This window comes from Botryllus schlosseri, chromosome 13 (genome assembly GCF_051294905.1).
Source record: "Botryllus schlosseri isolate E-star chromosome 13, Bs_hap1, whole genome shotgun sequence".
In the NCBI taxonomy this organism is placed as follows: domain Eukaryota; kingdom Metazoa; phylum Chordata; class Ascidiacea; order Stolidobranchia; family Styelidae; genus Botryllus; species Botryllus schlosseri.
The window spans coordinates 23,205,780-23,230,492 of record NC_137248.1 but is presented as its reverse complement, the minus strand read 5'-3'; the positions used below and the strand labels follow the sequence as shown (position 1 = coordinate 23,230,492).

At 41.3% G+C, this 24,713-nt stretch overlaps 2 protein-coding genes and 2 long non-coding RNA genes across 4 annotated transcripts in view; 3 read left to right on the top strand and 1 right to left on the bottom strand.

The window, feature by feature from the left end:
• The window catches only part of LOC145453786 (uncharacterized), a 495,978-nt gene that overhangs the window by 415,211 nt on the left and 56,054 nt on the right, over positions 1-24,713 (top strand). The window lies entirely within an intron of this gene.
• On the top strand, positions 258-1,441 carry LOC145453382 (uncharacterized). Its single transcript, XR_013919746.1, has 3 exons — positions 258-549; positions 621-716; positions 1,360-1,441. It is a non-coding gene; the product is annotated as an uncharacterized LOC145453382 (long non-coding RNA).
• LOC145454048 (uncharacterized) lies at positions 3,350-5,340 on the top strand. The gene is made up of 5 exons (XM_080332030.1): positions 3,350-3,550; positions 3,811-3,919; positions 4,444-4,641; positions 4,712-4,909; positions 4,967-5,340. Exons 1-5 carry the CDS (start codon positions 3,372-3,374, stop codon positions 5,078-5,080), a joined length of 798 nt encoding a protein of 265 aa, XP_080188156.1. The 5' UTR covers positions 3,350-3,371; the 3' UTR covers positions 5,081-5,340.
• Positions 9,079-12,157, bottom strand: LOC145454047 (chymotrypsinogen A-like). Its single transcript, XM_080332029.1, has 7 exons — positions 12,026-12,157; positions 11,904-11,965; positions 11,228-11,316; positions 10,306-10,465; positions 10,161-10,248; positions 9,386-9,537; positions 9,079-9,325 (listed from the first exon to the last, which is right to left on the bottom strand). The coding sequence occupies exons 1-7, from the start codon at positions 12,066-12,068 to the stop codon at positions 9,167-9,169; spliced, it is 753 nt and encodes a 250-aa protein (XP_080188155.1). The 5' UTR covers positions 12,069-12,157; the 3' UTR covers positions 9,079-9,166.

Below are 24,713 nucleotides of genomic sequence, written 5' to 3'. Positions count from 1 at the left end.
GAGAAAACTGCTGATGAACTAACACTTTGTAGAATTGAGTATATATTGTTTGTCAATGCCGAGTGCTTCTATTGTACTAAATTGATAAAGTCTATTCAGTTTATCAAACACTTTCATAGTTACTCTGTTAAAGAAGATGGCGTTCGTGTTTTTCGTCCTACAGACTTGATGTATCATCATCATGAACCGCAGCAGATATATGTAATCAATGACATTAACCTGATGAGGTTACGTCGCGACGTATATAAGTAATATAACTGATCAATATTTGTGATTTGATGTATTTCAGGTTATTGAAATAGTCTTGATTGCTATGGCTAACGCTGAAGCACAGTTAAAGTTGAAGGTGACCTATGGTGACCGTTCAAAAGTGTTTAGAGTAAACTCTGTATTAGAAGTGAAAACTGCTGTATTACATGAATTTCCTGAAGTTCCCGCTGACAATGCCAACATTGAGTACCATGACAAAGATTTTGGCTGGGCTGAATTTGATTCTGAAGTGGAACTACGCAGTGACGATATTTTGAAATTGAGTGAAAAAAAAATCAGGTAATTTAGTCTCATGGTTATACAATTACCATAATATACATGCTTCGTTACTTGATATTTTTGTCTTGCAGAGCCTTCGAAAGTGACAGATTTGCCTGGTGCTGGTGTTCGTAATTCAAATTGCACCAGTAATGTGGATGTATCATTGACTGAAGAGCAGACGAATAGTAAGTTTTATGCCACCTACTGCAGGACCGGCCAACCCGTGGCCCGCGAGAAGGTTTTGAGTGGCCCGCGAGGTTATTTTCGAAATTAATATTATCAAAAATGGATTGCCCAGATTGTAAACTTGCAAGGCCTACCTAAAATTTTATTAGTCTGGTTGCAACACCTGGGATGTGAAGACTAGAATATAAGTGACATTCACAATTACAAATTCAAATTACAAACCACGCCATACTATAATCAAGAATATGAACACTGACAGCTATGGCGTTGTTTTGAATTTGTAATTGTGAATGTCACTTACACATTCTGTAAGAATGTATTTGGGAACACTGCTATACACCGTCACGACTACATTTTAACGCCGGAACTAGAAGGCTATACTTAGTATAATCAAGAATATAAACACTGACAGCTAAGTATAGCTTTCTAGTTCCGGTGTTTAAATGTAGTCGTGTTGCGCAACGTTATCTTACAGCCAAATACTTTGAGAATGGAGAAGTCAATCAATATTTAGATTTTTAATTTGAATTTATTAATATCAATTTTTTTAACATTTATCTCCCCCCCCCAGTCGCCTTGTTTGTAGCTAGCGCTTCCTTTGGGAACCAGAATTTTGTCTCATAAGTGATATTTTGATTGCAGGAGATATGTGCAGTGGTCTGCGAAATTCAGAACAAGGCGTTGATGCTTCATCATTCATGAATGATCTGGAGCCCTCTACACCAGTGGTTCCCAACCGAAGGTCTTCCAGGTGGTACGCGAGTAGATTCTGTTTTTTTTTCGACCGAAGGGAGTAATTAGTTCAGGTGAGGTTGATTTTGAGTTTTTTGAAGCCGTCGTCTCACGCTATTCCCCAGCTACTAATTTTCCCTTATACGTGGGAATGCGAGCAAGGGTTTTCATCCCTGATGACCATCAAGTCGAAGAAACGAAACCGACTTGTTGCTTCCATACATGACTTTCGATGCGCTGTAAGCAAACGTATGCCACGCATCGACAAGCTAGTGGAAAATAAACAAATGCAGCCATCGCATTAAATAAATTTACTTTTGTTGTGTGTTTTTATTTCATTATGTTGTTCTTCTTGTGACTTGTGGCGAAAAAAACAATTCCATACATCCCATCAACCCTGTCTGATAATGCCTAGTTCAGGGGTGTCAAACTCAAATTGCATCGCGGGCCGGATCTAAGACATGAAATCGCTCGCGGGCTGGACCAGTCAACGGAATCCAAAATGTTGCCTCGTGCCATTGCTTCTCGCTGGAATACTTTATTATCAAGCATATATCGATAATACACGGACCGTAGGGGTTTCATTCTAGCGAGTCGCAACACCATTATTTGCGAGCAATGAAATTGGTGAAAATACGATATTTGTCCGGTTGAATACAGTTAAGAACCGCTAAAACAATGGCATTGCCGGCGATACAAGTAGACATATTTCAGTGTTCCCTTTGGTTTAGTCCGGGGGTGGCCAACCTGCGGCCATAAGAGGGAATTTAATTGTGCGGCCGTAGACACGCAATTCAATTGGTATGTGTTGGCGGCCGTCGACATGCAATTCGAATTTACGAATTGACTCCCGATTTCTCGAAAGATTTTAATTAATCTTGAAATTTTCTTCGCGCTATGCGCGATTCAATGCAACTACATTTTTCGATTTTAATATAGTAGCACCCTTTGCAATCAGAGCCCCACAATACAGATGCGAACATCAGTGAAAATGATGCGCCTCACATGGAAATATCAGCTCGGAATCGTATGCTCTTCACCATACCAACAATCCTGATCGGAGGTCAAGAAATAACAGCATGCTACAAAGTGACTAATACCAATTGGCCCACCCGAAGATGCATCATAATTTATAACTTGCTTTAAGTTTTCGAAAACACTCCTACATCAACTCTATACCAGTGAATCTGATCACATGGGATGAGAAACGATAAATGTTTGATGGTAATATGTAAAACTACTAATATCAATGACGAAATTCATTGATGAATCTGAATTTTTGTCGCGCTTCGCGCGACTATGACAACTTTCTTCCTTAACATTACCAGTGACCACTCGCGATTTTGGTGCGCATAGTAAGCCTATCATTAAAAAAAATTAGTCCGGAGTTCACCAAAAATGGACATAGACACTTTAACCTGAATTTTTGGCATCCAGCTCGTTCATTACGACTATGCACTGGAATGCGGCCGTAGGCTGCACGAGTGGCCGAAATGCGGCCGTGAATGGCAAAAAGGATGGCCACCCCTGCGTTAGTCATAATCTGGCGTTAGCCCTGCGTTGTGATGAATACAAGATATTTAACTGTCAACGTAGACGTTGTAATTTGGTTTATTACTGTGGATGTGATGGATAATATAATCTTTTTTCAATGTACTCAGAATTGCTATGCGGGCCGGATAAAATCGACTGGCGGGCTGGATCCGGACAACGGGCCGTATGTTTGACATCCCTGGCCTAGTTTAATAGAATTTGTTAATACACCTCGCATAGGCCAAATACGTGAGTATGACGTCATGAATAGTGGAGACGCGCGTAACTTATATAGGTGGTACGCGAGGACTGCATAAAACCTCAAAATGGTACGTGGGTGGAAAAAGGTTGGGAACCACTGCTCTACACCTATAACTGATACGCCATTGATGGATGCTGAAGAATGTACTAAAAAGCCTCAAAGATGGTCTGACGGCAAGTATAAGGTGTGCCTTCCTGCTTATCTGCACAACGAGGTGGGAAAACTGGAGTCAAAAAGCGACTTGAGGCCAAGATTAAGAAAAGCAATTGTGGACCATCTGTTCCACGATCTAACGAAACACTTTGGGTATGTATTGGCTGTTAAAGTGATCTATATTCTAGTGCAGCGTTTTTCAACGTGTGGGATGGGTCACAAAGGGTATAATTTTGGGTAATGCACACCATCAGGTCGGTTCTATTACGTCCTTATTCACAGACTAACGCTTTGTGACAACCATAGTCCTCTGTACTCACGATATACTGAATGAAAATACTGGAGATGACCCGATACCAATTTTGGTGCATTCAGCTTCTTGACTATGTAACTTTCGTCCACTTTTCATTCAGACTTGACGTGCCACCGTATACAAGAACACTGGTATGTACAGCTCTAGTGCAAGAATATAAAGTTCTGAGATCAAGCTTGGCAGATGAAGATCATTATCTTCCTGCATGGGTGAGTTTTGAAGCTTGAAGTATGGTAGTGCTACACCAGGGATGGGCAAACTACGCCGTTCTGTGCGGCCCGCGAGAGTCTAAAGAAACTTTTTTTAAATATTGATAAAATGCGTACAAAAAAAATCAAATTAATGCAGGGACTTGAATAAATTTTTCTTAGTATATTTCACCACGATAATTCTAAGACAGTGGTTCTCAAACTGGTGGGCACGCCCGTGGGGGCGTGCAAGCATCTGAATGGGGGCGCGAAGCTGAGCTTGACTGAAAACTTTTTCGCGCTTCGCGCGATTTCCATCCATTCATAGTTATTGCTCTGTATTTAGTCTCAATTACATATTTTAAAATCTCTCATCCACAGTCGTAACCTTCCATGCCATCAAACTACCCGTTAGGTTTTTTAGCATCTTGGGTGCGTTTTGTGATATGACGGCCCGCGAATGAATTCAGATGTTGAATGCGGCCCGCGAGCTCAAAAGTTTGCCCACCCCTGTGCTACACTCTCTAAAATCCGTAACATTTTAGCACGCTTGGAAAAAGAAACTCGATCACACAATTTTTAACGAACGTCGGAAAGTAAAAAATCCAGACGATCCGGTTCTCATCGCAAATAGAATAAAGTATGGAAGACCTGGTCCACGGAGACAGCTCCATACTAAAGAATCCGACACGAGCAGCCCTCGATGCAAGAAACCCCGAAGTTCTGGTCTTCCTGCTAACGAAGTAGGAAATTACTATTTTCGTGGCTTGTCGGTCGGGAACCGCTGATTCATATATTAATTAAAAATTTCAGGTCGGAGAATCTTCGAACAATGAGGAAAGCTTCGCCGAACATAAGTCAATCATATTATCGGAATCAAGTTCATCTAACCCAGCCAAGGCAAAGCTTATGAAAGCCACTTTCAAAAGGCGTCGGTTAGATATAGAAGACGGGAACATGCCAACTGCTGACATTCTTGTGGAGTATGCCCTTCTCAGAAATTCATATTGGGTAAGAAGCAATATCATTGGTTTCATTTCTGTTTAACGGTAACTGATAATGTTTCAGCTATTGGAAGAAATGAAGCTGATTAACAATGGTCTAGATCAGGGGTGGGCAAACTACGGCCCGCGGGCCGCATGCGGCCCGCGACACCGTTCTGTGCGGCCCGCGAGAGTCTAAAGAAACTTTTTTTAAATATTGATAAAATACATACTCAATATCGAATTAATGTAGAGACTTGATTAAACTTTTTCTTAGTATATTTCACCATGATAATCTTAAGACAATGGTTCCCAAACTGGGACGCACACCTCCTTGCGGGTGTGAAGGCATCTGAAGGGGGTGCGAAGCTGAGCTCAACTGTAAAAAATTTTCGCGCTCCGCGCGATTGTAATCCGCTTCATAATTGTTGCTCGGTATTTAGTCAGAATTTCATAGTTACCTGCCATCAAACTATCCGTTAGATTTGCTAGCATCCTGGTTGCGTTTTGTGACATGACGATAAGGGGCCGCGAAATGCTTCAACATCATAAGGGGGGGGGGGGGCGTGTCTTAAAAAGTTTGAGAACCCCTATTCCAAGGTAAATACTTCGTTTAATTTCTGGCGCGACAGCCCGATCTCAAGGCCGACGCAGTTTGAAAGGTTTCAACTGCTAAATATCACAGAAATCCTAAACGAGATTGACATAATTCGGACCACAAGTGGGATTTCAGATTGGTCACTCTACTTTAATAATCTCAGTTATGTGCTTATAAAAACCGATTCGCGCGCGTCTTAGGTAGATTCGTTCTCGGTATGCGTAGAATTGGGGTATTTATATTTTATCTACACATAGTAGAAGTGTGTTTGAAGCTAGCATGGTTATGATGCTGTCTGCATTTTGTGTCCTGGAACTGAACCAAAAGTGGAATTAGTAAATCTATGAACAGACCGCTGCTCACAGATTTTCCGACTTTCATCTCTATAGTTTTGACAAATTGGTTATTGAGGTCGACCAGCCGATGAAATCTCGCCACTATGTTTCTGACGCGAGTACGATACCATCAAAGCAATGTTTGGTTTGTTTTAAATAAGCACATATATCAACTCCATGTCCTCACTATATTATCAAATACCAATATTGCGTTTCGGTTTATAATCCCAATTTTATAGAGTATAGTGCGGCCCGCGAATGGATTTAGATGTTGAATGCGGCCCGCGAGCTCAAAAGTTTGCCCACCCCTGGTCTAGATATTCTGGACAAGATCAAAGAAAATAAATTCTCCAAGCATGCAAGAAGAATCAAGTGGGATCGCTTGCCAGCCAACATTGTAGATGTGATAGGTACAATGCTTTGAATATACTAATTATTGGACAACTCAAAATATGAATTTGTGTTTTTTTTCATATTCTGCAGAACTCAATTGGATGCTCGGTATACCTTCAATGTTCAACGAATCCTATGACAAATTCTTGGTTATAAACAAGGTTTGTACCAAGTACATGTCGACGTTGCATTGCTATAAAATATACTTTACTGCGCTGATAATAGGCTCACAGCTAGATATGTCAGTATAAGTCGGTGGCGGCTAACCCGTGGCTTGCGAGATGGTTGTGTAGGGCCCTCGAGGTAATTCTCGAAACATCGGGTAAAATAGCAAGGCCTGCCAAAATTTGATTGGTCTGACCGCGAAATTTGATGATGACTAAAAATTCAGTTCCGACGCATTGGCGTATTTAGGGGCCAGCCACATTTATCGCAGATTTTCGTATATGACCATTAAGTAGAATATCTCGCAACAGATTTATTCGACTTGATATTTTTCTTGGCACTTCGCATGATTTATTGTCACTCGATTTTTTGCATTTAGTATTGGAGCCCTCCTGAAAATTATAAATACGCGTCACTTACAGAATTGAGTCCAACTATATATTTGCAATTAGGAGATAACGTTGTGTCGTCCAACATGCGACTTCGCTTGTGTGCTCGCAGCGAGATCGTCGATGATGAAACTTTGCACAATAGGACAGAGAGATGTTCACCGAAACCTTCGATATTGCTATATCTAAACGCCGAATAATCATGTCCTTGCAAAATGAACCCAGTGGCATACAAAGGCAACCCTCAATTTTTGCAAGTAACATATTTATTTAACGAATTCATTCATTGTTTTTGAAAAAATTTCCCACCTAGCGCGATCATAACATGAATGCCCACAGAGTTCTCATGACATAATGTAAAATGTAAGTCTTATTTTTAATGTTACCTAATTCGGTTGGCTCCTATCGGACGACTTAAGAAAGGTCATTAACATTCAAGTGGCCCACCCAATGGTTCCTAAATCTCTTGTGTCCCTTTGGCTGAAAAGGTACCGGTACCCCTGGTATAAGTGCTGTCACCTGTCATAGTCATAATTTTGACCTAATACATCAGCCATTATTACTCTGATAGTATTATTGGCTATATAAGTTCATACTCTCTTTGCCTTTCAGTATACAGTTGTGTGCCCTCTTTTTTCAGGATAATCTAGAATCACCGCACCCAGTTATACATCTTGACACTCGACAAACCAAGTGGACGGTGCACTTCCATGGTAGGTAGTAGATTTCACACATGCTTTAGCTCTCATTCTGTCAATACATTGGTTATTCAATATCCAGTTCGCACGTGGTGTGGATAAGACTCTACATTTCTTGTCCATCTGCATTGCAAAAATCAAAGGGCTGCATACGCCGTCTGCGGTCGCTTCAATGTGTGAAACAAATTGATTTGCAGTTTTTAAATTCATTTGATCATTGATACACAATGGTTTCATTTGATCATTGATGTACAATGGTAAGTGTAAATAGTTTTGCTTTTTTGGGAGTGCTGAAGTAGATTTGGCCTCAAGTGATTATATTTTCAGCATACTTCATTACTTGACAATTCTGACGTTGTGAAGTAGAAAATAGGTTTGTACTGGACCTAATGATACTTTAGGAACTACATGAGTGCTATTCAAGCTGCACTCCTGTGGAGCATGCTTGGTCTGCTGCAGGCTAAGTCATGCAAATATTTTTTGCACAATTTCTTTTTATACATGCTGCTGTTGATTTTCATACTCTGCTTGAGCCTGCTGTATATTTCCTGCTGATCTGCTGCTGTTAATCGGCTTTAAATAAATGAGCCCTTTCGCTATAGTTTTGTGAACAATCATGGCCGCCGAATGCATTGGGTCTTTCTGCCAGTTCAGGTGCAAGATTTGGGTATAATAATAGAGAGAAAAAGAGAGTTACAAGATATATCTTGTACTGAGTTTACTAGATTTAGCTTGTCAGCTTGTAACGAATTACAAGAAAAATACTGTAAACTAGTAATCGAGTATACCATATTTTTTCCTGTAATTTTACAAGAATAATTTTTACAGTGTATGTTGTCATTCACGTGTTCGTTTGCATTTATTAGGTAATGTACGTGTGTGTGTGGGGGGGGGGTCAGTGCCTCATCAGCTATGAATCTCACCGCACGTCACTGGTTGGACAGAACAAGCAAGATAGTTGGTTTTCAGCACATTAGAATATAACCCAAATTTCGTGATTTTGCAGTTTATTTTTCGACTAAGCATGCCTGTTACATTATCCCAGATGAAATTGATTGGCTGAGGAGAAATCAATTCAAAGCTATTTTCAATCTTTGCAGGCCACCCTCAGTGATGGGGAATGGCGTTGTTACGAACATTTGCAGCGCCATGAATTAATACAGTGTTCCGTATTAACGCCGCACACCGATTGTTCCCTATCAATACGTCAAGAGCAAAACAACATTTTTGTGGGATTTGCTGTGTTAACTGAGCGAAATGTATAGTATGAACTGTTGGAATTTCAATATCAAGGGCTAAAACTTGATTCTGTGATTTTATGACTGTAATTAATGGCCGTCACTTTAACAACTATCTCTTGGAAATTTAAGTGAATATAGGATCTGGGTTTTTCTGTGTTTATTTAGTTTTCGAGATATCCGAGTGGCATTCCTGGTAATGTTGCGTATCTAATACCATCTCCTGTTTAGGGAATAATATTCCATGATTTGGGTAGTAACTTTGTTTCAGAAGTGGATTGTGGGCAGGGCATATATCACAAACTTATCTTACGCAAAAGCCGGCATTGGTTTCCAGGCAGAACCTGACTATAGAGCTCACTACCAATGCATACCAATATGTGTGCTTACATCAATAGTTTATTAAAATTGCTGGTGAACGTAGGCTGTAGCGTTATTGGAAAGAACCGATACCAACAACAACGAATATTTAGAGACCAGTGACTTGGTTGATCCATGATCTTCCGTAGGCGATTCTCGCATAGACTCCTGGTTGGTCTGTGCTGCAGCTGCTACTACCCCAGGAAACGGCACCGATCAGGGTCCACACACCATTAACTTGTTGTACGAGGGGACCGCCAGAATCACCCTGGAATGCGAGAACGCGTATGATCTGAAGAAGTAGCGAAAGTAACAGTGTCCGACGTACCATGCAAGAAGTAGATCCGGCTCCTCCGGCGCATTGCATGGAGTCGTCGATTCTCTGTTGGTTTGGTAGCACGGTCCACTGGCTGTTGCAGGTAGCTTGGTCAACGAGCGGAACAGTGGTAACTTGGAGATCGTTCGGGATGGTGTTTGGGTCTGTATATCAAACGGCATTAGTTCAGCAAATAAGTGTTGGCGATATCCGAAATCCGAGCGGTGGTCAGTAACGAAGTACCTTTTCTGTTCGCAGTGAAGAGTGTTTTAGGTAAGGGCCATATGTCTTTTGATTACTTTCAAGTCCTGACGTTTTATTTTTAGGCAAATCCACCTACTTTTGACACCTTGGGTTTTGTGAAGTGGAACGTAGTACCTTTGGAATATGTTTGTATCACGTTTATTAGAAGAATTATTAGGGCAGCTGGTCTAAAGAGCCACAGTATCACAGTAACCGAATGATATTGTCTATTGCTCCTAATTGTAGTGCCAAAGATGCAAACTGCAATTCTTAAAATCTTCCAATTAAGCAAATCTACTTTTTAAAACTACTTATTTGAGTACTGTTCAGTTCTTTAATTTTCACTTCTACTTGAAGTAGAGTTGGTTGTCTTGGAAATTGCTACTTAGTTCTACGCAGACTACGCAACGCAGTCGACATGAACACGATTCCTATTCGCACAATAAGCTGATATCGTCAGCAGGAGCAATGATGTTGAACGGTTTTCGTTTGTATGGTTCTGATAGAATTCAAAATTTGTGGCCATCATTTAGTCTTCACTCACTGCTTCCGCCGTTGATGTATCCCCATCCACTTGTAACAGCTGTGCCCGTGAAAGTTTGGCCGTCGTTGGCCATAGCGATGGCAGCAATCTAGAAATAAGAGTTAGGTTCTCCGCGAATGTTCGTCCAGCGACATCAGACACATACCGTGCTTCCTGACGTAGCAGCATAGGCAAGTTTGATGACAGCGAAGTCGTTGCTAATCGTGGCGGAGTTGTAGTTGGGGTTTGCGGTGAAAGTACCCGAGATTACCTCAAGTGGGTTGCTGAGGGTGGTGCTTCCGATAGCAACGTTCACGTTATTGAGTCTGGAGAAGGTATTTTTCGCGATAAATTCACGTCGAGTCAGAACTAGACCTAGAACTACTGAAAAGAAGTAGCAAGTAGAACGTCAATAGCTAGTCAGCGAGCAATCGTTACTTTCTCGTCGTCAGTCTTACTTCTTTGTGGCCCGCGTGACGGCGTGAGACACTGTCATTGTGTCATGATCTGGTGACGCAATCTGATTTATGCGGAGAGTAAGCCTTTCTTATTTGAATTAACAGCGTTTTGATAATATGGGTTACCGTTTGCCTTTGATAAATTTCAAGATATTACGCTATTGTTAATAAAATGTATGGAACAACCGTACCGACTGGATTGACGGTGCCACACGTGGACAAGCAGGTAATTATAGCTGTTTTATTACACTAATTGCAACGAATTGCAGGTAATTCAATTCTAATGTACGTTGTGAAATGCTCTAATTGTCTAATTTTAATTCTAATTTAATTTCTTGGTTTCCTGACAATGAAATAGGACAACTGATGGTGCGAAATGAGTCAATTCTTTCAAATTTGGAATTCAATTTAATTTCCAATTTTTTTGGGAGTTTGGTAATTCTAATGCTAATCTTATTGGGATAAGATGAACATTCTCTATACTTGTGCACTGTCCAACTCTGGTCAGCATGCCGTTTTAGGTAAGCCGACCGAATACTCCAGACACTAATGCTCAATGGAATAGTTAGGGAATGTTTGTTCAATGCTAATCCCGTAACGGTGTCTCTCGAATGCGAAACATCCACTTACACGCAGTGAGCAGCAGTCATTACCCATTCCATGGAAATCAGAGATCCTCCGCAGAAATGGCTGTTTCCGAGAGGTCGGCGAAGAGATACCTGGAAACAATCCTACATTTCACGCGTGTCAGTTCAAAAAGGATCAGTCAAGTTCTTTGTTACGAATTTTATCCCTTGAAAACACCGCAAGATCGCAATATAATGAAAAGACACGGATGCGTGGAAAAGACTTGGAGTAGTCTTTGGAATCAGACACCGAGGTTGGCTACTCCGCTACTTTAAGCTTCCGGTATAGAAGTTTAAAATTTGCTTAGGTAGGCCTAGATCATTACTTGCATGAAATAATTTACACATGCAATACGGAATAATTATGAGCAAACGAAAGAAAATCGGTAAGCTATTAGCAGAAGCGATTGGCGAGGTGTATGCTTATTTACTGTTCTGATAGCCATATCTATTGGGAGAATTGGAATTTTGTTAAGTCTCGCTAGCTCTTTAAAGTTTGATTCTGATAGTGGTAAAGATGTCGTCACGTCATAAAGATTCGTAATATATTCTTAATATAAAGTTGATGATTGAAAACGCTGACTCGCAGTGCTTTGTATTTGCATATCAGCGACCGCGCAATATAACATTACATAAACATAACATGCGTAATGTGACGTGGATCGTTAATCGTGACGAACCTGCCATGGGTAAGCTCCCGAAGCAGCATTTGATCCGCCCACAACTCGGTTGGTAGGTGATGCTGTAAGAAATATAGTCGCACGCGTTTATCGAAAGAAAAAACATACACCTTTCCCCTTACCTGCAGCCACAGCAACGAAAGCGAGGATCGCAATGACTTTCATCGTTTCTCTTGAATAGTAGTTCGAAAAGGATGTGAGTATTCAGTAGGGGCATCGCGATATTTATACCGTACCATGGTATGTCCTAGTGTCGTGCAATTTTGGTTCAATAGTAACTAATTATTTGTGGGAATCCACACATGCTACGGTGATATCGGCGGGGCATGTTTGTATAGATAACAGAATACGATATCGCAGTTACGATATTTGTTGTACATATATATAGGACAGTGCAAGCTACTGTAAATGTGATGGTCGTGTTATTTTATCCATATACGTTGTCAATGTAATGAGGCGAAATGTGACGTAAATTGATTGCGGTCACACGGCAATTAGCAGGGAATTTTACGGATTTTAAACATCTGCTCAGACGCGTGCTATTAAGAATCTATTTATAATCAGATCCGGGGTCGTCAACCTTCGTCTCGCGAGTCGCCTACCTGATCTTCTGCCGCTCGTAGTATTTTAAAGAGCAAAATAAATGCATATTGCATATTGTAATCGCGACGCGATTCCTTGGAATTGAGTCTGTGAAATCCTTTTGTTAATGTTAATGTGTGGACAAAAGCTATTGTATAAAGCAGTGGTTCTCAACCGCCGGTCGCGGACCGGTGCCGGTCCGCGACGACATCTATGCCGGTCCGCCAGGCATATTAGAATTTTATACTTTAATTTCAAGATGCAATGTTGAAGGCTTGTTCATTGATAAAATAAATGAAACATCAAATTTTAAACTGATTCATAACTTCGTGAGGTAACATTAGGGCTGGAAACATGTTCGACTTGACTTTAAGTTCAAGACGTGTCATTTGACGACAAGCAAGTGACAAGTACACAGAACAGATACGAGCCGACTCATCGCTAAACAGCACAGTTTGATCATTGGTTTTCGGCACCCCAAACCGCCCAATTGGAGAGGGGACGAGCTTGAATAGGGCTCAAAATTATTTCGCAAATGAAAATAAATCATAAATCATAGCATATTTGAAACTTTTTCTAACATTTTTCAATTTCTTTTCGCGCTTTGCACGATTTAGTATCCCTAAATGTCTTGCTTAGGCTATATTAGGTACCCTTCTCTGAGAAATACGGAATGATTTATAGCAAGGGTCGGCAACCTACGGCCCGCGGGCCGGATCCGGCCCGCCAAGCGAAATCGTCCGGCCCGCGACATAATAATTAGTAATCAGTCATATCACAAGAATACGGCCCGCCGTTTCATGAGTTTCAATCCGCAGTACAGCAATGTTTGGAAAGAATTTGGCATTGCTACGATATAAGTAGCCTACATCGTATATTAGTCTATTGTTACGCCACAAAACGAAGGCGGTTAAAGTAGGAGATGGAGATTGTCTGTAGAGTAGATTATATCAGTGCTTATCAATCGGGTGTATCTCGCAACCGAAGGTGTAGGCCACCATACTTTTTAAAGGGCTTACCATTCTGATGGGGTGTGACAATAAAGTTGTCCTTCCTCTGCTTCAAAAACCCTTGAAACATCTCAGACGCAATGACAAAATCTCAACAACTGAATACATGAGATGTTGAGGCGCATTCGAAACAAATCTACGACTCTGGGTATGTCAACAGTACAAAGAAATTTATGCTCACTTTCCTGTACTGGAGGAGAGAAAACCGAGTACCAACACTACATTTGTAATTGTGACATCAAATTTAATTACTGAATATTTTACACTGAATATTTATACTGAATAAATTCTGACTATTCAGTAGGCCTACTCCGTTTAATGTGGACGCCAGTACCATTGGCTGAAAATTTCAAATGGGCATTTTTGAAATGCGATGCAGTTGAATTGAATGACAAATTTCGTACAAAGAGCATATCGCTGCATGACTTTGACAAAGAGTACGTTCTTGAAATTGGTGTTTATCGCAGCATGACCAACAATGCAAAAGAAATTGCATCGATTTTTGGTAGCACGTACGCATGGGAACAATAGTTTTTAACATTGAAATTCACGAAGAGCAAAGCTAAGATCACGTATTTCGGACGCCCATTTAGAATATCGTCTGATTCTTGCTTCATCTGACTTGCTTCATCAAACCTTTCACAAAGCAAGCTGCGTCAATTGTTACGTTTATTCTGCGTTGTTGAAGTGTAAATACATGCGTTTTGTGATTGGTATGATTGAGATTGCAGCAATGTAGCGTGAGCGTGAACGTGAGCGTAAAATATAGTATTAGGAAAACTTCCGGCCCGCCAAAAACTTGTACACTCGAAATTTGGTCCGTGACTAAAAAAAGGTGGCCGACCCCTGATTTATAGGTATTTCGGCGTCAGCCATTACCACGCCACGACGTGCCAACGCATAATGAAGCTTAGGTTAACATGGGACTCCGAAAGGTGGGCCAAAAATTCGGGCGCGAGAAAACCGCTTCACTCGTGAATGATCGAAAATTTTCGCTATTGGCGCGATTAAGCTACGTAAACTCTCTGCTTACGCTGAGTAGAATGGAAGTGCTCACAAGTACAGGTGAAAACATCCACCCAACTGTAGGGTCTGGGGGTAAAGCCCCCGGAAGTTTGACTTATCGCCCTCTGGGCGCCCCAAGACCAGCGTTTTTGGGTTGGGTTGACGAAGTGCTTTTTCGGCCCGGATTTGCGGATGGCCGGTATAGCTGCTGTAATGTGTTTTCTTGCGGCACGCATTGTATTCGTACAGGTAGCCCAGTTTCCAGATTAACCTGTTACCGGTGGCAGTGGGCAATGAGCAATGTAGCACGAAAAGGTGCTTGGTTCGACTCCGATACGATTCTTCTCTCGATATTGTCAAAGAGAATAAGAATATTATTAGAATTGGCGTGGTCGGTTAAGCCCACGGCGTTCGGCGCGAAAGACTGTAAAGGTCTCTCGGTGGTAGCACGTTTATCTGGACAAGGCAATTTTACCTCGACTCGGCAGACTCACTGCCATAAAATCACATGGATGCCATCATGAATAATAATTAAATACGATCAAAACCCTCTATATTTCACTCTCTAGCACCATATAATTGCAAAAAACGGTTGCATACTCTGCATTTTGGCTTCATTTCAATTTTGAAAGTTCACCGGTCCGCCAGACATTTTTTGAAATTTTACCGGTCCGCGAGGTGAAAAAGGTTGAGAACCACTGGTATAAAGTGTTCAGGAAAAACGTTCAATTTGAAGCTTAGTTTATTTACGTACCGTGATCAGGGTTGCATTTAAAACAAACAGTGTGCCTTTTGAAATAAAATTGTGTTTATTTCCAGACGTTGTGAAATTATGCCATAATTGTGTAAATACTTTTGAAAAACTTGTTGTATGAGCTTACGGACGATTTCCGCCCAACATAGTCGACGTATACGATAGGGTGGCTGGTACCCTTGAGGCCGTCGTTGGTTCGACATTACGACAGTTATAGCACGTAAATATTGAAAATTATCTATTATATTATAATTGGTATTGAATAGGGATGGTGTGAACCTCTGAAAGGTCCAGGTTCGTGTGAACGCGAACCTTTTTGAAAGGTTCTGTGTGAACGCGAACGGAAACCTCATGACGTCACGTGACGTCATATTGCTAATTCCGACCATACATTTCAGTGAAGTGATATAAATTAGTGTACGCCAGTGGTTCTTGACCTTTTCACCAGCGCCCCTAAAGGGGCGATGGCGATTTTGAAGGGGGCGGGAACGCTCAAGATGTGATATGGGGGGCGCTGAGCTCAGGGAGGCGATATATGGAGCACTGAAGAAAAATGTCTTCGCAATAGATGATGTAGTAGTAGGACATATCCTTATGAGTATTCAGAGCAAATTAACATTCCACAAACCGTGTCAAGTCTCGAAATTTGTGGTCGCGCTATGCGAGGATGTTTTGCAACATATGTGTTCATAAATGTATTGGGTTATTGTAATTCATGTAAAATGAATCTCGCGTACTTTCAATCGTTAATTTCCCATTAAAACACTGCGGTCACGCTTGCTAGGGTTATTTTGAACAAACTGTTTCGAAGTAGACTGCAGCGCAGAACGTGTGGGAATCGAAGAAGGAGGCACTGTTATCACCTGGGAGAATGAGAGCCCCTTGTACATAAAATATGCTTTGAAGCTTTTTGCATTATTAAATATACTTGTATTTGAGAGCTACAAAATTAAATCGTCAGAATATTTCTTCATCGTATCACAAATGATGATACTGTCTGGTGCTGTGTTCCACAACCTCACATGAATATCAGTTGCTTTTTTGGAATACATTCATGTTAAAATTAATAACTGGGTACAGTACTCAATTCAATGTGAGCAGATATATATGCACCCTATTCTTTTTCGACTTACTTAGTCACACAAAACACTAAAACAAAATCCACTACCATTAATTTTCCCGTATTGCCAATTGCAGATGTGATGTAGGGGGGTGTACATCTGCTTCGAACCACAGGGTATGAGCCCGTACCCGATTGTTGTTATAAACAACCTTGATTTGACCCTGAATATACCACATACAATAATTATATCGTTTATTATACTCGATAGGTCCTCGAGCGCTATTAAAGCGCGAAATATTTCCAATACTAAAGTTCCGAAACGACCAACCGGATTTTGACCTCTTACCAGGACCGAAACTGCTGCAACCCAAACCCCCAATCGGCGGGGTGGGCGAGCTCGAAGGGTGCCTTAAATTATTTCGATGTATGAACATAAAATACACATGATTTGACGACTACCCACAAAAAATACGCATAATTCAATAATATATAAATACGCATTTCGGTGTTGGCCATTACCCCGCCACGATGCACTAAGACATATGAAGTTTCGGCCAATATGGGACTCCAAAAAGTTTGTCAAAAAGATCGTCAGCGAGAAAACCTTAGCCGAAGAGGACCTTATGTCGACCGTAAACTTCGATGTATATAAGCTTAATTGTCCATAGGTGCTTAAATCGCTTGTGCCAAATTATCATGTCGTGGCAATCTGAACCCCACAGGACCAATAACATCCATCACAGAAAAATTATTTGCCAGTGAAGAAATACCAATTTGGAATTGTGTGCTTCCCTTAGTTTAATACGTTTATGCGTTTCATTATCTTTTGACTATATAGCGGACAAGAGGTAACAAGATAGCAACTTGTAACTAAGTAATTGTACCAACGGGCACACCCGAGTATGTTTAATTATTAATTACGTACCCTACATTTTCCAAGACAACTAGGGCTGGGCAAAATCGAGGACCTGAGTGATTCGATTCTGAATCGAGTATTTTGCTTCGAGTCGAGTCGAGCAATCGAGTATCACTTATTATGACGTCACATCAGTATGGGAGATGACAAAATTATAATATGAACTTTCATCCAACCACAAATAATATAAAGCCTGTCGTACACCATGTAAAGGTAATTTGTATCTTTGCAATACGTGTAACGTATGCTGTCATACGACCGATCGAAGTTTCAAGGCTTCCAGAGTGGAAAATGGTATCGAATTATAATTTTCGTCGATTAATTCGCTCTTATTGACATGGAGCGTACGATTTCAGTACTAGAAAGAATCTCTTTCGACTTCTCGCCTCGAATCATTACGATTAATACTCCATTAAGATTCGAGTACTCTAATCATTGTGCCAAGCCCTAAAGACAACACCCTACTCAGCGCTTCTGGTAAATCTGATTACGTGGGCTGAGAGGATAAAAAATTTATGGCGACATACACATGCAATTACCACCTATTCATTCATGCATTATAGACAATTTTGGCGCCTTGGGCGACCAGGCCACATAAACTTTGCTGACCATCGAAATCACGCGACGGGGTTCTTGGGAGCGAAGCGCCCAGAAGTGCACAATAAATTTTTAAAAAAGGCGTTGCAGGAAAAAGGGTTAAGAACCACTGACTGTACACGATACCTAGCGACGATTCGGGCCACATAATGCAACAATGCTGAAGTACATAGTGACTTTTCAAACGACGCCAAATGTATCAATTGGAGTAATCAAATGATACAATACTCCCATATCTTCCGTCGCTTTGCCAACAATTTCGACTGGCAAGGGAATATAAGCTTCCGCCTAGGTCTAGGCCAGACCGGACAATGTATTCTGCGTCAGAGTGTTGCTATACTTTGATATTAAACTGAGTGCAAAACGGGATTTACCCCATTAACAAGTTATGCAGAAGTAGGCAGCATCCCAATCGCACGGATATGGTTTTTATGATACAATAAACCTATGGAATCGACTTGGACTCCGGACGCTTGCTAGATTTTTTACATCAAACAACGATATCAATTTCATTATTTGTTTGAATATTGAAGAAGTAGCATTCTCTAACTACCTACATGTAGGCCTAGCGTATTTTGCTCTTGATGATGTGTGATTTCGGGTCGGACTCACAGCTAAATATTCAAAAAACAGAGACCTGGATATTTCGAGCAAACTTTTGTAACAAAGCCGGTCGAATTTTTGAGTTGTCAGGGTGCATGCTCGTTTAGTGTTGATTTTTATGCTGCGAGGGTCATGCATAGAGTGTGGCCCGCAGTTCAAATGCAATAAATTTCAATCAAATAAATATGGTATAATGACGTGAAAACTTTAATACATGAAAAAGGTTCACAGTGCAGAACCTACCAAGGTTCGTTGGCGAACGTGAACCTTTAACATTTCGAGGTTCACACACAAAACGCGAACGTGAACCTCACGTTCCCACCATCCCTAGATTGAATGGGTGTTCTGATGATGATGACTGACCATTCGTAAAAATGATACATAGTCATGGTTAGAGATATTTTTCGTCTTTTTATGACAGTGATCGGAAGCCCTTTTAGTCGAAGGGACCACGCCAAATGTACCCTATATTGTCAATTGTGAATGTGAATCGACGGTGACGTCATAATTAAAGATTCGAGACTTCATGGCTACAAAGAGTAAATGAAAACCATGTTTTAAACGAGGGCCATGTTTTAAACAGATTTGATTTAAAAGTAACCCTGACCGTTCCAATTCTCTACTAGTTGCTGACCATTACCCCTGACGAGTGCCGGGCGAAAATATTTCGGCTCATTTCAAATAGAATTCTCGTTTTCATCGCCTATAACATAACGTTGCGCTCCAAGACCATATTTTAATGGGAGTGCCGGCACGCCACCTAACAATCGCAATGTGGTTGGCTATTGACTATGTGTGTAATTCGAATTTGTAAACGTGAACATCACTTCCAAATGAGTTCATATCTCGCAGGTGGGTAGGAAGACGACGAGGATTTGAAAACTGCATTGCCACACAGGCGATCAATCTCTGCGATCGATCAACGGATTGTACGAAACTGAATTTAGCTAATTCGCGGAAGATTAGGATTGCGGGCATGACAGCAATTTTTATTTGCCAAATATACAAACTAATCGTACTGGTACTGGAATTATTTTGCGCATTATTTCGAAATTTCGAAGAAATCTCGCGCAGCACCCATGCGAGACATAAATATCACACTAGTGTCCCGCGGCACACCGGTTGAGTAGGCTACCCATGTACTGTATAATCATATGTATTTATTGCGACGCCACTTTCCTCCAGTGCCTCTCATACCGCCCCGATGAGCAATCGCACTCTGAGCGTTTCCGCCCCCTTCAAAATCCAAATCCTCTCCGGAGAGGGGGGAGCTGGGGCCAAGTTTAAGAACCCCTGTTATTTGTATTATGTGAATTCGTATGTTCATTTGCATGACGTAGGGATGAAGCAGAGCGTGATGTGGCCATCGTTTGGTTTTATGTCATTGGAAACAGGTTCAAATGGCCCTTTGTATGCTGAAGGTTGCCTGCAACAACTGTATTTGACAGCAAAATTCTGCTTGTAGACAAATATTACATCCAATCAAGGATCCCAATTTAGCTCTTTAGATGAAATACCAGAGTATCAGGGACTGCTATGGTGACGTCCACTCAGGGTTATAAACAGGTCACAAGGCTCCGAGTCACCAGTCAATCTCACTTTTATAGTTTTGACACGAGTAATTTTCAATTCACCACCGAGTCAAGTGCAATTCTAAGTCAGCGAGCAGAGGTTCGAGTTCGAGTCATGGTATGATTTGAGTACGAGTCCAAGTTATCGTGTTGACTGCTCAGTTTTCAGTTAAAGTCTCGTTACACCTCCTTTTTATAACTGTTTGGCGATATCGAATGGTTCGCCTTGATAATATAGTAATTCTCCTGGCTTTATGCAGTTTTTGGTCGCATTTTCAAGTACCAGTACCAATAGACGAAATCCCAATAGTGTGGGTAGGCTACTTTACTATTCTTCGAAATTACAATGAAATGTCGGTCTTGGCCGTCTGAGTCTCGAGTCATATGACTTGGCTCGAGTCATGCGTAATGACTCGAGTCCAAGTCGATTCAATACACAGATTGAATCGACTCGACTCGAATCATTTCCATATTTTGAGAAAATGACTAGGGAAAAATGACTGGAGTCATCAGAAAATCGTGACTCGAGTCGAGTCATGACTCGATTCATTACAACCTTGCGTCCACCTCTATCGCTCTACGCAATCCTGAATTCAATATCTCGTCACGCTGGTATCGCCGTTTTATCATCAACCTTATGGATTTGCTTGGGGTTGCTCCACAATATCAACGCGAGCAACTAAGAGTACAGTAGTGATTCAACTCTAACATTGAGCAATCAGTGGAAAACAGGATAGAACTCTTGCTCGTTGTGTTTCCAATAGGCTGTTTGCAGGAAATTGCAGAGCATCGGTAAACTCGTTATATCAGTGGCTCCTACTCGTGGAGGAATTTGATGAGTTCAGGTGAGAAATTTCGTAACCACCTAATTTTTTATACATCTAAAATGTTACGACACTAAATATCGTCTTTGAATCGGAGCAAAATATTCAGTAACTTTTAAGACGAGTGCAAGCGGCCGCACATGCATCGCGTAAGCGTGAAGTGTTGTTGCAACTGCGATCGAGTATATACTGTTTCGTACTTCGCAACTACAAAATTAGTTCGGCAAAACTGTTGCTATGATGATGTAACTATAGATCAGTGGTTCTCAACCGCCTGTCCGCCAGGTATTTTACAATTTTATACCTTGATTTCGAGATGCTACAAGAAAGAGCTGACTCGCCAAACCGCGCGGTTTGCACGATCATTCGTTTTCGGTGTATTCATTTCGTGCAGAACCGTAATTACCGCACCCAAACCCCCTACTGAAGGAGGCCCAAAGTGATTTCGTGAATGAACATAAATTATAGTGTATTTCTTTGAAACTTCATCCAACTTGAAAAAAAATCGCGCTTCTCCCGATTTAGTGTCACTACATGCCTTGATTGTTGGGTGCCCTTCCCCCAAGAAATACGCATGATATATAGCAGGGGTCACCAACACGCGGCCCGCGAGGTCATATTTTGCGGCTTGATTTGAAATTTCGGAAGAAAGCTAAGAAAATCATTTTGAAATCCTGAAATTGACTACAGTTTCAACACATTGTCGTTGTTGTTTCAAAATACGGCTATTCTCCGGTGCCCAACATCATTATTCCCCACTAGCTTTGACTTCGGCGGTGTCAACTGTCAATGGCATTCCATCGAGGGAGAATAACTAACTTATATGAATGAGCTGAGCCTATGGCCTTGACGTTCAATGGCCCCGACACTGCCCAGACCGAAACGTTCGAGTAACGGCATAGGGCCGTGGTTCTCAAACTGGAGGGTGCGCCCCTCTTGTGGGGGTCTGAAAGCATCTGAAGGGGACGCGGAGCTGTGATCAACTGAGAAAGTTTTTCGCGCTTCGCACGATTTACGGACTATACACAAAACATGAATTAGCTGTAATTCATATAATAGAACTCTCTCATCAATTGACAATCATAGCCTTCCGTGCCATCAAAGTATCCGTTGAGATTCTAGCATTCTGGTTGCACTTTGTGATATGACGGTAAGCGAGATTTCTCAGTATCCTAAGGGGGCGTGTATAAAAAGTTTAAGAACCACTGGCTTAGGGCTTTCCCGCAAGGTAAAGCTTAATGTGGAGATGGCCTTTCAGCTATAGTAACGTATCTCGGTAGCCCCAATATCGATTCTTTGGTGGCTGAAAAGCGTTTCCAGGTATCGTGCACAGCTCAAAGCTCAAAATATAATGAACTTGATGATAATGATTTTTGTTGTATTTGTATTCCTTTAATAAAATATTACTTCTTTTGTGGTCACTACGCCCATTGTCTATGTTAGTTAGCACGGCGCTGGACTGACGTTGAGTTTTAAAACGTTGTTGTGTAGTTTATATCGATATAAAATAGTTGCGGCCCGCGGCCGCTACGAAATTTAAAAAGTGGCCCGCGACCCATTTTGAGTTGGCGACCCCTGATATATAGGAATAGGCATTCCGGCGTCAGCCATTGCCGCGCGGCGACGCACCAACACATGATGAAGTTCAGGCGAACATAGGACTACGAAAAGTGTGCCAAATATTCGGCAGAGAGAACACCTTGGCCGAAAAGGACCGCCCTTTGTTGACCAGAAACTTTGATTAATATGTGTCACATTGTCCAGAGGCACCTAAATGGCTGGAGCAGAATTTCACTGCCCTGACAATCTGTACCCCACAAGACAAATACCATCCTACAGAGAACAGGTATTTTCCAGTGAAGAAATAGTAATTTGGAATCGTGTGCGTATTCTACTTTAGTGCCCTTGTGCAATATCAATATCCATTCACCATATATAACAGACAGTACTTCACAAAATAATGACGTACAACGAAGTAATTATTCCAACAAGCCCGCCGAATATGTTTAATATTGATGACGTGTCTGAAATTTTCCGAGACAACACCTTACTCAGCTCTACCGGAAAATCTGATAATTCTGAGAGGATAAAAAATTAGAGCAATATATAGGCAATTAATAATATTATTGACCGATTCGGTCATGAATTATAAAAAAATTCCGCGCCTTGCGCGATTAGGCTGCATAAACTCTCTGCATACATGGAGTACGTAGGTGTTCGCGAGTACTGGTGGAAAAATCAATCTAAATGTAGGAAGAATAAGACCAACGTTTTTTTGGGGGGCCGGCTGAAGAAGTGGTTTTGCGGCCCCGGGTTTGTGGATGGCCAGGTGTAGCTGTGGTCAGGTGTTTTCGTGCGGCGCATTGAATCTGTAGTAGCATGAGTAGCATAAATCTGGTGTTGTGGGCGATGAGCATTGAGCAAGGTAGCACGGCAACGTGCTTGCTTCGACTCCGAAACACTTCTTCTCTCGATATTGTCGAAGAGAAGAATACTAATCCAGTTGGCGTCCTCGGTTACACCAATGGCCTACGGCGCGAAAGACTGTAAAAGACTCTCGGAGGTAGCACGTTTATCTGCGCAAGGCAATTTTACTTCGACTCAGCAAACTTACTACCGTACGGATCACATCGATGCCATCATGAACATGATTACTGTCGATCAAACCCCTCAAAATGTCACTCTCTAGCACCATCTACTCGCAAAAAAAAAACGGCAGCATACTTTAACTTTTCGGTTGATTTCAATTTTTGTAAGTCCCCCGGTCCGTCAAGTATTTTTCGAAATTTTACCGGTCCGCGAGGTGAAAAAGGTTGAGAACCAATGCTATACATAACTAACCTGGGTAGGGATGGTGTGAAACTCATGACGTCGCCTGGCGTCATATTGCTAATTCCAACTCTACATTTTAGTGAAGTGATAGGCGATATTATTGTACACGAGGCCTAGCGACGACTCCGGCAACATAATACCGCAATGCCGAAGTAGTTATTGATGTTTTAAATGTCGCCAATTGTATCAAATGTGTCAATCAAATGTTATAATAATCCCATAAAATCAATATCTTCCGTCGCTTGCAAGGAAATATAAGCTTACTTCTTAACGGTATAGGCAAGACCGGAAAATCTATTCGGCGTTTGAGTTTTGCTACATTGATAATGAGCAGAATGCGAAACTCGTTTTCAGACTTGCTATCGACCTTAACCCATTACCAAGTTATACAGCAGTAGTCTACACCCCAATCGCACGAATTTTGTTTTCATGATACAATAAACGTATGAAATCAAGATTGACTCCGTAGGCCTGCAAGATTTTTTACATCAGACAACGATATCAATTTCATTGATTGGCTGGTTGAATAATCAACATTTGCTGACTACATGTATTGTATTTCGCTCTTGATGTTGGGTGTTTGCTGGTCAATAGAGTTGAAATGCAATAAATTGCAACGCAAACTTGAACCTCACGTTCACACCATATCCACTTATTACCCCAGAAGTGTGTACATTAAATGCCGAACCAGGCGAAGAAAGTGCAGGAGAGAAATGAACGCAATCGTTTTGACACAATAGTAAGGGCATTTATGGAATATAGGGCTGGGCATAATGATTCGAGTACTCGAATCTGAATCGAGTATTAATTTTAATGATTCGAGTCGAGTAGTAAAAGACGATTTTTTCGAGTACTGAAATTATACGCTTCTCTCCACTGAAAGTTAATTTATCAACGAGAATTATAGTTGCGATACTAATTTTCACTGTTGAGGCCTTTAAACCTTGGTTGACGGTATTGTAGCATACGAAACATATAGTAAAAAGCTACGAAGGTTACTGGACGTCGCACATTTCCAAAGTCATGATTATCCCACAACATTGCCACCAAGTG

What these genes read in the sequence shown, in the direction of transcription:
- LOC145454047 (XM_080332029.1), bottom strand. Translation starts at nt 12,068, where the DNA reads ATGAAAGTCATTGCGATCCTCGCTTTCGTTGCTGTGGCTGCAG. An exon ending in TTTCGTTGCTGTGGCTGCAG is followed by an intron (nt 11,966 to 12,025) that starts GTAAGGGGAAAG and finishes TATTTCTTACAG; the next exon opens with CATCACCTACCAACCGAGTT. An exon ending in ATGACTGCTGCTCACTGCGT is followed by an intron (nt 10,466 to 11,227) that starts GTAAGTGGATGT and finishes TACCTTCTCCAG; the next exon opens with ACTCAATAACGTGAACGTTG.
- LOC145454048 (XM_080332030.1), top strand. Translation starts at nt 3,372, where the DNA reads ATGGATGCTGAAGAATGTACTAAAAAGCCTCAAAGATGGTCTGACGGC. An exon ending in GATCTAACGAAACACTTTGG is followed by an intron (nt 3,551 to 3,810) that starts GTATGTATTGGC and finishes CTTTTCATTCAG; the next exon opens with ACTTGACGTGCCACCGTATA. An exon ending in TTCTCAGAAATTCATATTGG is followed by an intron (nt 4,910 to 4,966) that starts GTAAGAAGCAAT and finishes ATAATGTTTCAG; the next exon opens with CTATTGGAAGAAATGAAGCT.